We start from the raw sequence: 13,770 nt of genomic DNA on the forward strand, positions 1-13,770 counted from the left end.
AGTGCTGTCATGTTTTCTGGTTCCTCAGTTTCCCAGCCGTGCGTCCGCGTTGCTGCCCCTCCCCTCTACGTGCCCAGGAGTTGGTGGTGGGAGGGTGGAGGCTGGTGGAGAATATGGCTCTAATACAGAGGTGGGCAAACTACGGCCCGCGGGACCCTCCTGCCCGGCCCCTGAGCTCCCGGCCCGGGAGGTTAGTCCCGGGCCTCCCGACCCCCCGCAGCCCCAGCGAGCCGACGGGCAACGCTCTGGGCGGCTGGTCAGCGCACTTGAAGAGCCGTGGCCTGACCCGGTGTTCTGGGCGGCGCGGTAAGGGGGCGGGGAGCAGGGGGGTTGGATTGAAGGCAGGGGGGTTGGGAGAGGTGGTCAGGGGGCAGGGGTGTGCATAGGGGTCGGGGCAGTCAGAGGGTGGGGAACAGGGGGGTTGGATGGGGCAGGGGTCCTAGGGGGTCATCAGGAATGAGAGGGGGGTTGAATGGGTCGACAGGGAGGAGTCCAGGGGTGGTTGGGGACAGGGAGCAGGGGGTGGTGGATGGGGTAGGAATCTCGGGGCGGGGGGGGCGTCAGGGGACAGGGGGTTTGGATGGGGCAGGAATCCCTGGGGAGCCGTCGGGGGCGAGAAGCGGGGGGTCAGATAGGAGGTGGGGGCCGGGCCATGCCTGGCTGTTTGGGGACACACAACCTCTCCAACCAGCCCTCCATACAATTTTGGAAACCTGATGTGGCCCTCAAGCCAAAAAGTTTGCCCCCATCTGTTTTTACTCAGCGAGATGATCCAGTGCCTTTACACCCCATCCCATGTGCTTTTTTGCATAATCATCTCTGGAATCCCCATCACATGGCAGTTTAAGAGCTGGGTGGTGTGATGCTGCACTGGAAGCTCTTTATTCCTGAACAGAACTAAGGACCTCTCCCATTATCCTGTCTACTGACCTGCGAGAATCAGGCCACAGTGAGGGCTGAATTTTCATACTTTGCATTGGCTAGGCCTCACTAATCAGCAAAAAATGAACAGAACATCAGCACGTCTCCAAAGACCCCAGCCCCCATACATTTCAGTCTCCTCAGCAAGACACAGCAAATTTATGGATGACTTTTAATTAAAGACTAAACTAAATTGTACTGAAAACCCTAGTTTGAAGTGGCTGCGTAAACATTGAGATTGTCTTCTGGTCCTTAGTGCAGGTCCTGCTACAGCAGAAAAACTTCAGCTCCCTCCCTTGTAAGGGTCTTTTAAAGGATGCTTAATGAACAGAACTGCAGATGGAAAAGACTTGTTAGGATACATGTAGTCCATGCCCTGAATGCTTTGTCCACACTCATTTTTTTAATTATTCAAATGACAGAGCCTCCACCGTATCCTGTGTGAGATTGTGCTGTGGCCAAATAGAAGCTACTAACAAGTAATTATTGTTGATATCTAGTCTAAATTTTCCTTCATTTAATTTCATCCCACTAGTTTACACCCATTTCAATCACCCTAAACAAAGCAAGTAAACTTGGATTGAGAGCGTGGGCTGGAGGAAGTATTTTGTTCCTTTAGTTCTTTTTGTCAAAGGAGACATTTAGAGGTGGGTAAACTGTCACTAGAGCTTTTCTCCATAGAAATCTGGCTGTTTTCTATATTAGTGACATTTGCAGCACTTTTATGAATATTGTTGGCACAATACTGTGGGGACATTTTTTGCTATTGAGAAGACTGAAAATGTTGTAGGAAATTTTACATTCCTTTTTTTTTGAATTTTGAGCTGGGTTGGTTGTTTTTGACTGATTCCAAGGTGTTGATTCTATTTCCATCCTATGTGGTCAAGAGGATTAAGCAGAAGTCATTTTGATTGATTTATTTTCTCAGAGGGAAAGGCTGCATTCTGTGTGATCACTCTCTGCTCATCTGAATAAAAAGCAGGAAGCCGCTATATATTGCTCTCTGGTGCAGGGGGTCAGACTGGGAATAGAAACAGTAGTAGTACTGTCTCAGACTGTAACCACAACCCAGACTCCACCAACTCATGACGCCATTACTAGACATCTCTCACAGCAGATTGTGGAGATCTTCATACCATAATTGTATCTGTTCTTTCTTACATGCTTGATCAGCAGTGAAATAGTTAACCGAGGTCCTGTCTGGACGGTGAAAAAAGATGATTGTTTTTTGTTTGTTTATTTTTAAATAAAAGTGTAAGCTAACCGCATTTGAAACGCCCTATAGCCAGTTAATAAATTTTAAAAGTGTGAATCTGTGCCCTCATGAGGTGCATCCCTGAGCTGTTGTTTTGGGCTGTTTGCTTGTCCATACTGGGTGTATCTTGCACCAGTGTAGCTACACCTATATAGGTGCAGATTCACTGCACCAGTGTAAAAAGAGGCTTGCAGCAGTGAAGCTTACCCTGTATTGACTAATTGAAGTCACTTCTTATGCTGGTGTGTTACACTTAAACTAGGGTTTTGCACATGTGCAGCTACAGCAGTGTGGATACACTGGTGGAAAAACCCCATGGTAGACCAGGCCTAAAGCAGTGGTCTCCATATTGGGTACACCAGTGGTTCTCAAACTGGGGGGCATGAGGTTATTACACGGGGGCTCATGAGCTATCAGCCTCTACCCCCAAATCGTGCTTCATCTCCAGCATTTATAATAGTGTTAAATTAAAAACTTTTTTTTTATATTTATAAGGGGTTGCTCAGAAGCTTGCTGTGTGAAAGGGGTCACTAGTACAAAAGTTTGAGAACCACTGGCTTACACTCTGTTCCCATTTGTAAAGTTACCTTCATAACCAGAAGGAGCACAACATGCAGTTACTCGGGTGAAGTGGCAGGTCACTGTGATGTTTTGCCCAGGACACCCAGAACTGTAAGCCACTGTGTTGCCCCTCAGCCTTAGCAAGAGTGAGCTTTGCTGGACAATTAGACTGTGTGTCAGCTCCCTGGCACACCAGTCTGTCTGCTTCACCAGCAAACTCCTCAAGATTCTGTTCGTTGTAATCGTGCCTTGCAGGTAACAATCAGTTGATCTAAGTTGCGCAGCTGCATATTAAGTGCTGCGCAGGTGCTCAGGGCTGCAGTGGGGAGAGAGGCCTCTCCCCAAGCCCCAGACCTGCCACGACGCCCCTCCCGTGGCCCTGACCCAACCCAGTCCCGAACATGCTGCTGCCAGGGGACAGGCTCCCCTCCCCCGGCCCAGAACCTGCCGCAGCCAGGGGACAGGTGTCCCTCCTGTTACTATCTTTGCCCGTTACTTTGGGGTATGCTCATTTATTAGAGTTCCCCTTTGGGGGGGAGGGGGAAGGTTTCTGTATGTCTATCAATGTACTGCTTCTGTCACTTGTGTTCTCATATTGTGTTCTCTACTTCTCCCTGCTGCAAGTTCCCTCCCAAAGGAGCTATCTTGCAGGATCTAAGTTCCCCAGGGCTGGGTTCTTCCAGCCCCAGAATCAGGCGCGCGCGCGCGCACACACACACGCACACACGTCTAAGAGGTCCGGGTTAATCAGCACTCCCAACCTGACCCCTTATATGTCCCTGGACTCCCCAGGCTGGGTCCAGCAGCACCTCTAAGCTGCCACCCTCCTATGCTATGAGCACGGCGCCAGAACACAGTACGCCTGAGCAGTCTGGGTCGAGCAGCACTTTCAAGCTGCCACCCTCATATGTCCCTGGTTCAGCACGTCTCTACCTCCACTTCCACATTACAGTTGTTCTGGTCGTAACCCACAGGATGAGCAAACCCCACAGGATTTTTTGGCGCTGCAGGGATTTTTAGCTTAGGTACGAGGAGCGTTGCTGCAGAGCGAATGAGGAAACCAAAAAACATCCGTGAGGGGGAAGAGAGAGAGAGAAGCAACCAGCTTAATCATGAAAGTTATTTATTGCCAGGTAATAAACATATGGGAACCAAACAAACAAAACAGTTATTATAATAAATCTAACTTAAACTTGATTATAAAAGTCAGGTTTAGAAAACTATAACTGATCACGCAAATCAGGGTCAGAAGGCTATATCTAGAGAGAGAGAGCTGGGTTCTCACCACTCCGTGAAGCTGGAATCGATCAGGGGTCCCAGGTGGTGGTGGTAGCTGAGGGAGAGGCAGAGCCCCCAGCATGATCAGTCAGGAGAAGTTGAAGTCCCAATGGACCTGATGCAGATTTTGGATCCAGGCATCAGAGCACTTACTTGAGCATGGGTCGGGGTTTTTGTAGAGAAACAACAGTGGTTCAAGGGAGAACACTAGATTTGTTTGTGTAAACTGATGGCTCAAGGGAGTATCCCAAAGTTGTTTTGTTCAGGCTAGACAATGGGAGCTGATCATTCCTGGCTATGGTCGGTGAGCTCCCTCCAAGGAACACAGTGCAATTAGGGAGCTTCACTATTTTGGATACTAATAAAGGATTTCTTACTAGAATTCGTCTGATAACTATTGAGCTGGGTGTGTGCAGGCGTAGGTTCATTAACATCTGGAGCAGATATCCCGCATCATGCAGTACTTCCGTGCTTTTCTGGTCCCAGAGTTCGGTGTGGTTCTTGCCTTGGAATCTTAAACACAAAAAAGAAGCTTACAAGAAGTGGAAGATTGGACAAATGACCAGGGAAGAGTATAAAAATATTGCTCGGGCATGCAGGAGTGAAATCAGGAAGGCCAAGTCACACCTGGAGTTGCAGCTAGCAAGAGATGTTAAGAGTAACAAGAAGGGTTTCTTCAGGTGTGTTAGCAACAAGAAGAAAGTCAAGGAAAGCGTGGGCCTCTTACTGAATGAGGGAGGGAACCTAGTGACAGAGGATGTGGAAAAAGCTAATGTACTCAATGCTTTTTTTGCCTCTGTCTTTACGAACAAGGTCAGCTCCCAGACTACTGCACTGGGCAGAACAGCATGGGGAGGAGGTGACCAGCCCTCTATGGAGAAAGAAGTGGTTCGGGACTATTTAGAAAAGCTGGACGAGCACAAGTCCATGGGGCCGGATGCGCTGCGTCCGAGAGTGCTAAAGGAGTTGGCGGATGTGATTGCAGAGCCATTGGCCATTATCTTTGAAAACCCATGGCAATCGGGGGAAGTCCCGGACGACTGGAAAAAGGCTAATGTAGTGCCCATCTTTTAAAAAGGGAAGAAGGAGGATCCTGGGAACTACAGGCCAGTCAGCCTCACCTCAGTCCCTGGAAAAATCATGGAGCGGGTCCTGAAGGAATCAATTCTGAAGCACTTAGAGGAGAGGAAAGTGATCAGGAACAGTCAGCATGGATTCACCAAGGGCAAGTCATGCCTGACTAATCTAATTGCTTTCTATGACAAGATAACTGGCTCTGTGGATGAGGGGAAAGCGGTGGACGTGTTGTTCCTTGACTTTAGCAAAGCTTTTGACACTGTCTCCCACAGTATTCTTGCCAGCAAGTTAAAGAGGTATGGGCTGGATGAATGGACTATAAGGTGGATAGAAAGTTGGCTAGATTGTCGGGCTCAACGGGTAGTGATCAATGGCTCCATGTCTAGTTGGCAGCCGGTGTCAAGTGGAGTGCCCCAAGGGTCGGTCCTGGGGCCGGTTTTGTTCAATATCTTCATAAATGATCTGGAGGATGGTGTGGATTGCACCCTCAGCAAATTTGCAGATGACACTAAACTGGGAGGAGTGCTAGATACGCTGGAGGGCAGGGATAGGATACAGAGGGAGGCAGACAAATTAGAGGATTGGGCCAAAAGAAATCTGATGAGGTTCAACAAGGACAAGTGCAGAGTCCTGCACTTAGGACGGAAGAATTCCATGCACTGCTACAGACTAGGGACCGAATGGCTCGGCAGCAGTTCTGCAGAAAAGGACCTAGGGGTTACAGTGGACGAGAAGCTGGATATGAGTCAACAGTGTGCCCTTGTTGCCAAGAAGGCCAATGGCATTTTGGGATGTATACGTAGGGGCATTGCCAGCAGATGGAGGGACGTGATCATTCCCCTCTATTCGACATTGGTGAGGCCTCATCTGGAGTACTGTGTCACTACAAGAAGGATGTGGAAAAATTGGAAAGAGTCCAGCGGAGGGCAACAAAAATGATTAGGGACTGGAACACATGACTTCTGAGGAGAGGCTGAGGGAACTGGGATTGTTTAGTCTGCGGAAGAGAAGAATGAGGGGTGATTTGATAGCTGCTTTCAACTACCTGAAAGGGGGTTCCAAAGAGGATGGATCTAGACTGTTCTCAGTGGTAGCTGATGACAGAACAAGAAGTAATGGTCTCAAGTTGCAGTTGGGGAGGTTTAGGTTGGATATTAGGAAAAACTTTTTCGCTAGGAGGGTGGTGAAACACTGGAATGCATTACCTAGGGAGGTCGTGGAATCTCCTTCCTTAGAAGTTTTTAAGGTGAGGCTTGACAAAGCCCTGGCTGGGATGATTTAGTTGAGGATTGGTCCTGCTTTGAGCGGGGGGTTGGACTAGATGACCTCCTGAGGTCCCTGCCAACCCTGATATTGTATGATCTCTGTTCTCCGTTCTTTATGCTAATGGCGATTCCTCCTTGTCCCATTTTCCATGCAAATGAGGCTAGGGGAGTTTCCTTAATCCTGTCACTCTTTATCCCAGGGGTTTAGGTGTGTCTCCCACTACCTTTTCATTGCTTTTTATAAGTCTTTTTTTGATCAGTTTTGGTTCAAGCAGCCGGGGGGGGGGGGGGGGAGGTCTTTCATGAGTCAGACTGGCTGGGTACTGCGCCCTAGTTCCCCAAGAACACAGAGCTGTTAGGTAACACTTCCCTGATCCAGCCCCGACCCTGCTGTGGCTGGGGGACAGGCACCCCGGCCCCAACCCAGCCCAGCCCCGAACTTGCTGCGGCTGGGAGACAGGTGTCCCCTCCCCCAGCCCCGACCCAGCCCAACCTTGAACCTGCCGTGGCCGGGGAAGAGGCCCCCCTGCCCCGACCCAGCCTGGCCTGGACCTGCCACAGCCGGAGAAGAGGTTCCTGTCCCCCCCAGCACTGGTGCTGCTGCTGGGAGAGAGAGCTGCTGGGGGGAGTCCTCTCTCCTCATTGTAGCCCCAGGGAGCCCCACTGCACCCTAAACCCCTCAACCCCAGCCCCACCCTGGAATTCGGAACCCTAGCCGGAGCCCTCACCCCCTGCAACCTAACGCTCTGCCCCAGCCCTGAGCCCCTCATCCCCGGACCTACCCCAAAGCCCATACCCCCAGCCAGAGCCCTCACCTGGCGTAGCACAACCCTCTGCCTGAGCCCCTCATCCCTGGCCCCACCCCAGAGCCTGCACCCCCAGCCAGAGCCCTTAACCCTCCCCCCCACCATCCAACCCCCTGCCCCAGCCCTGAGACTCCCCACACACTCCGAATCCCTTGGCCCACCCTGCCACATGAATTTTGTTATATGCACCAATATGGAGGTGATGTGTCACATGGGTGGGAAAAATTAGAGGGAATACCGTCAGTGATCCTGAGTTCCCCAGAGATGTCTCTCTGTAGTGTTCAGTCCCTTTCACAGGACACTCATAGAAACTATTAAATATGCTGCCTCCAAAGAGACAGTGCCCACACCAGTCTGTAAGGCTAGCTGAGGACTCACTCTATATTTCAATATAATAACACTGTGATGGTTTATAGTAAAATTAAGAATAAGTTTAACAACAAAGACCAGAGATTGAAGTGATACAAAGGAAGAGGAAAAGAGACAGGTATGGTTACAAACAAAACAAAACAGGCTTGCTAGTGACTACAATTTAATTTTAGCACGTTACAATCTTTGCCCAAGTAGGTTTCTCACTTACATCAAACTAGTAGCAACTCCAGCCATTCAGATAGGAGCATCCACTTTTCAGAGGCTCAGAAGGTGCAGTTCCCCATGTCCCCTCAGTGATGGATAACTAAAATGCCTTTTTGCTCCCCTTTGTAGTAGGAAGAGAGCCTGAGATATAAGTCCTTGTATCAGAAGCCTGGTATGAGGCAAATCCTGCTCACAGAATTTGGCAGAAACAGGGCTGATATTGCAAAAATACACATTCTGAAGAAGTGCTAGTCACAGAGTGCTCACGCAAACACATCCCAATATCAAGTGGTACCAAAACATCCCAATATCAAGGATGGTACAAAAACATTTCCCAAGGATAACAGGAACACAGTGACCCCCTCCTAAAAAATTAGGTCAGAATAACAATGAGTAATAGAGATGTTTTGATCAAACCAACGTGTACAAGATGATGGGTAATAATTAGCAATGTCCGGGGGCAGTAACTAATTATGTTAAAGGGGCAGTACTAACTTGTTCATATCAGGGTATAAAAATGTATTTCAGAGGGAGTATCTTTGTCTAGCCTTAGAGAGGAACAGAAAGTCCCACTGTTCACTGAGCTGGTCCATTGCTACAGGCATACATGTATTAGTGGTCCGGTAGAGTCTGCGGGATACTACTACCATGCTTTGTTGACAATAAACTAGCTGGGTACCTTTGTCCCTTAACGGATCTTGTGGTCATTGTGTGGTTCACTCAAGGTCTGCCATGCCAGCTGTCTGCTCAGGGCTGGAGCGGCACACATAGGGAACACACACATGCAGCAAAACATCTATCAACATCTAACCATACCCTTATAGTTCCCAAAGTCTATTGTCTCTATCTCAAGAGCAGCTTCCTGGGGTGCTGATTCTCTCTCCTGGTGTGATCATTAAATTGTCTCTTCTGTTTGTTAGCCTGATGACTCTGTTTACTGTATATGTAAATATACTTTCATTGTCCTCTGCCTGTAATCAAGCTGCTCATACAGGTAAATGCATGTTCCTTTGTCTAGGGCAGGCTGAGTTTATGCACTACCTCCGAAGCATATTTTAATAACTTATTTCTAGCACAGCTATATAACGCTTTGTATGCAAACCATTCAGACATCATGCAGTGATGTTCAGGACCCGCATGTTACCAGTGTACATGTGATACCTTACTCAATACCTTTTAGATATATATTATGACAACAGTGTGTTGGGAGTAATGAGTGTGTCAGACTTAATTTGAGTTACAGTCTGGTGAGCCCTCTGCCAGAGGGTCTCCCAAGATCACAGTCGCCAAACTATCCCAATCAGTCCCTAGAGTGAGTGCATATGAAGACAACCCAGGATATAAGTGGGAAATTATGACCACTTCTTGTGCTGTTTTTTTATGGAAATGTAGATTATTCTTGTTCTTAACATTTCTCACTGTGCTCAATTCTTCTGTTTTTTCAGAGTATTCAGACATACAGTATTGCCATTTTACTGCTATTCACTAATGTCTGGGTGGTTGCAAAGATGGTGACTGCAGATGACAGCCAGTGGGATGAAACCATCTGTGACATGGCTGTTTGCCAACATCCGCAGTGCTGGGACACTATAAGGAGGATTGAACAGGGACATCCTCGGGTCCGTTTAAGAAACTTTGACTCACTCTGCAGGGCTTCTTCTTTGGAAAGCAAAGGTAAAACCAGTGACCAAGGCGCTGTCTTTTCTAGGAGGAAAAAGATCTATTCTGAACTCAAGATAGCCAACTTCAGGGACAATCCTAGCACATTCAAGGCAGTTTGTAGTTTTGACACAAGTTAGCAGGTCAAGTTAAAGACTATTCTGTGACATTGCACTACATATGTTTAATAAAAATATGTTTATAAGTGTGGCTATGATGTAACTGGAATATGCTTTATGCAAAAGGTCTCTTGTAAGGTATCATTACAAAGCTTGTGATCTACTGAGTGTGCTCATCCTATTTGTATGTATGTATCATTCTTGTATCTAAAACTAGAAATATGAAGTATAACTATGAGGTCCTATTGTAATTATGCAAAGTGTCAGCCATTAATGGTGGTTTAGAATCTTGATGGCTCCCATTGTCTAGGACAATTGACTGTAGATGGCTCTGTTTACCTGAAAGTCTCCACTGCATGTGTGCAGGCCAGTCCTGAAGGAATGGAGGGGGGCTCACCAGATATGTGATCATGTTACCTGAACTGGAATCCATCTTAAATCCGGTGCTTTTCCATTTAGAAGGAGGGGTGGGAATCCAGAGGGAAACAAAGGATTCCCGCCTTGTGCCAAAGCTATAAAAGGGGGTGGAACAGAACAAAGGGGGCCAGTCATGAAGAAATCCTCTAGTTACCACCTGAGCTGGAACTAACAAGGATTGTACCGGGGAAAGGATTGGGCCCAGACTAGGAAGGAGTCCAGTCTGTGAAAGAAGCTTATTGGAACATCTGTGAGGGTGAGATTTCATCTGTAATCAGTTTCTTAATGTATTAGGCTTAGACTTGTGTGTTTTGTTTTATTTTGCTTGGTAACTTGCTTTGTTCTGTCTAGTATTAATTGAAACCACTTAAATCCTACTTTTTATACTTAATAAAACCACTTTTGTTTATTAATTAACCCAGAGTAAGTGATTAATACCTGGGGGAGCAAACAGCTGTGCATATTTCTCTATCAGTGTTATAGAGCGTGAACAATTTGAGTTTACCCTGTATAAGCTTTATACAGAGTAAAACAGATGGGGTTTGGATCCCATTAGGAACTGGGTGTCTGGGTGCTGGAGATAGGTGACCTGCTGAGCAATTTTTGGTTAAAGTCTGCAGCTTTGGGGATGTGGTTCAGACCTTGGGTCTGTGTTGCAGCAGGTTAGCGTATCTGGCTCAACAAGACAGGGTTATGAAGTCCCAAGCTGGCAGGGAAAATGGGCTCAGAGGTAGTCTCAACACATCACATGACAGTCTCAAGGGGGTCTCTGTGACCGAACCATTCATAGTTTGTTTTTTTTAAAGCTAGAAAGGACCATTGTATCATCTACTGTGTCCTCCTTCATAACACTTGCCAGAAAATTTCACTGTCACCCTTATGTTGAACCCAATAATTTGTGTTTGACTAAAGCATATTTTCCAGAAGGGCATTTAAGTCTTGATTTGAAGACCTCAAGATACAGAGATAGAGGATCCATGACTTCTCTTGGTAGTTTGTTCCGATCACCCTCAATGTTAAATGTGTGCGCCTGATTTTCTAATTTGAATTTGTCTGATTTAAATTTACAGCCATTGGTTCTTGTTATGCCTTTGTCTGCTAGATTAAAGAATCCTTTAGTACAGAAAGAACAGGAGTACTTGTGGCACCTTAGAGACTAACAAATTTATTAGAGCATAAGCTTGTGTGGGCTACAGCCCACTTCATCAGATGCATAGAATGGAACATATAGTAAAACTGTGAGAGGCTAATTAGTTAAGATGAGCTATTATCAGCAGGAGAAAAAAACTTCTGTAGTGATAATCAAGATGGCCCATTTATACAGTTGACAAGAAGGTGTGAGGATACTTAAGGGAATAGATTCAATATGTGTAATAACCCAGTCACTCCCAGTCTCCATTCAAATGCAAGTTAATGGTATCTAGTTTGCATATTAATTCAAGCTCAGCAGTTTCTCCTTGGACACCTTCTTGTCAACTGTCTAAATGGGCCATCTTGATTATCACTACAAAAGTTTTTTTTCTCCTGCTGATAATAGCTCATCTTAACTAATTAGCCTCTCACAGTTTGTATGGCACCTTCCAACTTATCTGTGTGTGTGTGTGTGTGTGTATGTGTATATATATATATCTCTCTCTCTTCTTACTATATGTTCCATTCTATACATCCAATGAAGTGGGCTATAGCCCACGAAAGCTTATGCTCTAATAAATTTGTTATTCTCTAAGGTGCCACAAATCCTCCTGTTCTTTTTGCGGATAGAGACTAACACGGCTGCTACTCTGAAACCTGTCTTTAGTACAGAGGTCCCCAAACTGTGGGGCATGCCCCCCAGGGGGTCTGTGGAGGAACGTTAGGGGGACCTCTGGGGTGAATACAGACAAGGGTGGGCACGACCATGAAAAGTTTGGGGACCGCTGCTTTAGTACGTGGTATTTTCTGTCTATGAAGGCACCTATACACTGTAATCAAGTCGCCTCTCAATCTTCTTCTTGGCAAACTAAACAGATTGAGCTTAATAAGTTTCTCACTGCAAGACATTTTTTCCAGCTCTCAGATTATTTTTGTGGCTCTTTTCTGCACAGCATCCTTTTAAAATTGTGGATTCCAGAACTGGACACAGTATTCCAGTATTGGTGTCCTCAGTGCTGTGTACAGAGGTAAAATCACCTCCCTACTCCTGCTCCCGTTTATACATCTGAGGATCGCATTAGCCGTTTTTTTGCCACAGCATCACACTGGGCGGTTATGTTGAGGTTTTTGTCCACACTGACCCGTAAATCCTTTTCAGAGTCTTTCCTTTTCAGAATCACTCCTATCCAGTTCTGTAGGTATGGCCTGCGTTCTTCTTACATGTATGACCATGTTAAAATATACTTTCTTTGAATGAGCCCATCTTACTAAGCGATCCAGATTGCTCTGTATGACTGCCCTGTTCTCCTCATATTTATCATTTTGCCAATATTTTGTGTCATCTGCATATTTTACAGGGGGAGCTCAGTCTTTAACTCCGCCTGCTAACTCATGTACAAGCTACAAACTGCCTTCTCGCCACTAGGATTTCACCTTATGTTAGCTAGTGAGTTAAGAATACACTTTTTTCCTAATGAAGGCACATTCCAAGAGACTCAGGCTATCAGCTCAGAAGGAAAACCCTCCAGCTCTTCTACCTTTCCTTGCATTGCCTGCCAGTTTTAAATATGTATATGAAATATATTTATACTTAGAATATATTATGAATATACTCAAGTTACTGATCTTGCTCATGGTTCACATGTATAACTCACTTATTGTCCCTGTACCACTGCCCGCCCCATCCTGGAATTGACCTCCACTAGCTACACCAGAGGTGGGCAAACTACGGCCCGTGGGCCACATCTGGCCTGCGGGACCCTCCTGCCTGGCCCCTGAGCTCCTAGCCCGGGAGGTGAGTCCCTGGCTTCTCCCCTGCTGTTCCCCCTTCCCGCAGTTGGGCGGTGTGGCTGTAGCGCCGCCAGCCACGGGTGCTTCAGACAGCATGATAAAGGGGCAGGGGGGGTTGGGGGAGGTGGTCGGGGGGCGGGGGTGTGGATAGGGGTCGGGGCGGTCAGAGGGCGGGGAACAGAGGGGGTGGATGGGGCAGGGGTACCAGGGGGCAATTCAGGAATAAGAGGGGGGGTTGGATGGGGTGGCAGGGGAGCAGTCGGGGAGGGAGGTCCAGGGGTGGTCAGGGGACAGGGAGCAGGGTGTGGTGGATGGGGTAGGAGTCCCTAGGGGGCCGTCAGGAGACGAGGGGGTTGGTTGGGGCAGCAGTCTCGGGGGAGCCATCAGGGGGCAAGAAGTGGGGGGGTCGGATAGGAGGTTGGGGCTGCAACCGGCCCTCCATACAATTTTGGAAACCTGATGTGGTTCTCAGGCCAAAAAGTTTGCCGTCCCCTGAGCTACACTGAGGTAAAAACTACCTCCATTTTGTCTCTGCTAGGATTTTACATCAGGGCAGCTATCTTGATGCAAAAACACACATTGTTTTTGCAGTGAAGACAAAGCCACTAAGGCTGAAATCGTGTTTAACAGCATTTTAGTTAAAATGTGCTAGTTAACATGTTTTCTAACGGATTGCATGCATGTTCCCAATTAGACAAGACTGGGTAAGAGACATCTAAAGCTTCAGGTGCAGCAGGAAGTGCTGTTGGATTCACTCTTGGCATTTTCCCCTTAGAGTCAGTACTGAACCAGTGCCCCACTATGGTTTTTGAGATTTCTATAATAATGTCTTTCACACGAGAGGTAAAACTGAGGTCTTGACCACTTGTGCTTATTAAAGATCCTCTGACTCTTTCTCTGTAAGGAGGAGATGT

The 13,770-nt window shown here is 47.1% G+C and overlaps 1 protein-coding gene across 1 annotated transcript in view; it reads left to right on the forward strand.

The window, feature by feature from the left end:
* The first annotated feature begins 33 nt into the window (after positions 1-33).
* The window catches only part of C16H9orf43 (chromosome 16 C9orf43 homolog), a 34,642-nt gene continuing 20,905 nt past the window's right edge, over positions 34-13,770 (forward strand). Inside the window, exons 1-2 of the mRNA XM_037879865.2 lie at positions 34-130; positions 9,185-9,413. Of these exons, the coding sequence (XP_037735793.1) occupies positions 9,248-9,413 (166 nt within the window). The 5' untranslated portion in view covers positions 34-130; positions 9,185-9,247. The remainder of the gene's footprint in view (positions 131-9,184; positions 9,414-13,770) is intronic.

Source organism: Chelonia mydas, chromosome 16 (assembly GCF_015237465.2).
Source record: "Chelonia mydas isolate rCheMyd1 chromosome 16, rCheMyd1.pri.v2, whole genome shotgun sequence".
In the NCBI taxonomy this organism is placed as follows: Eukaryota; Metazoa; Chordata; order Testudines; family Cheloniidae; genus Chelonia; species Chelonia mydas.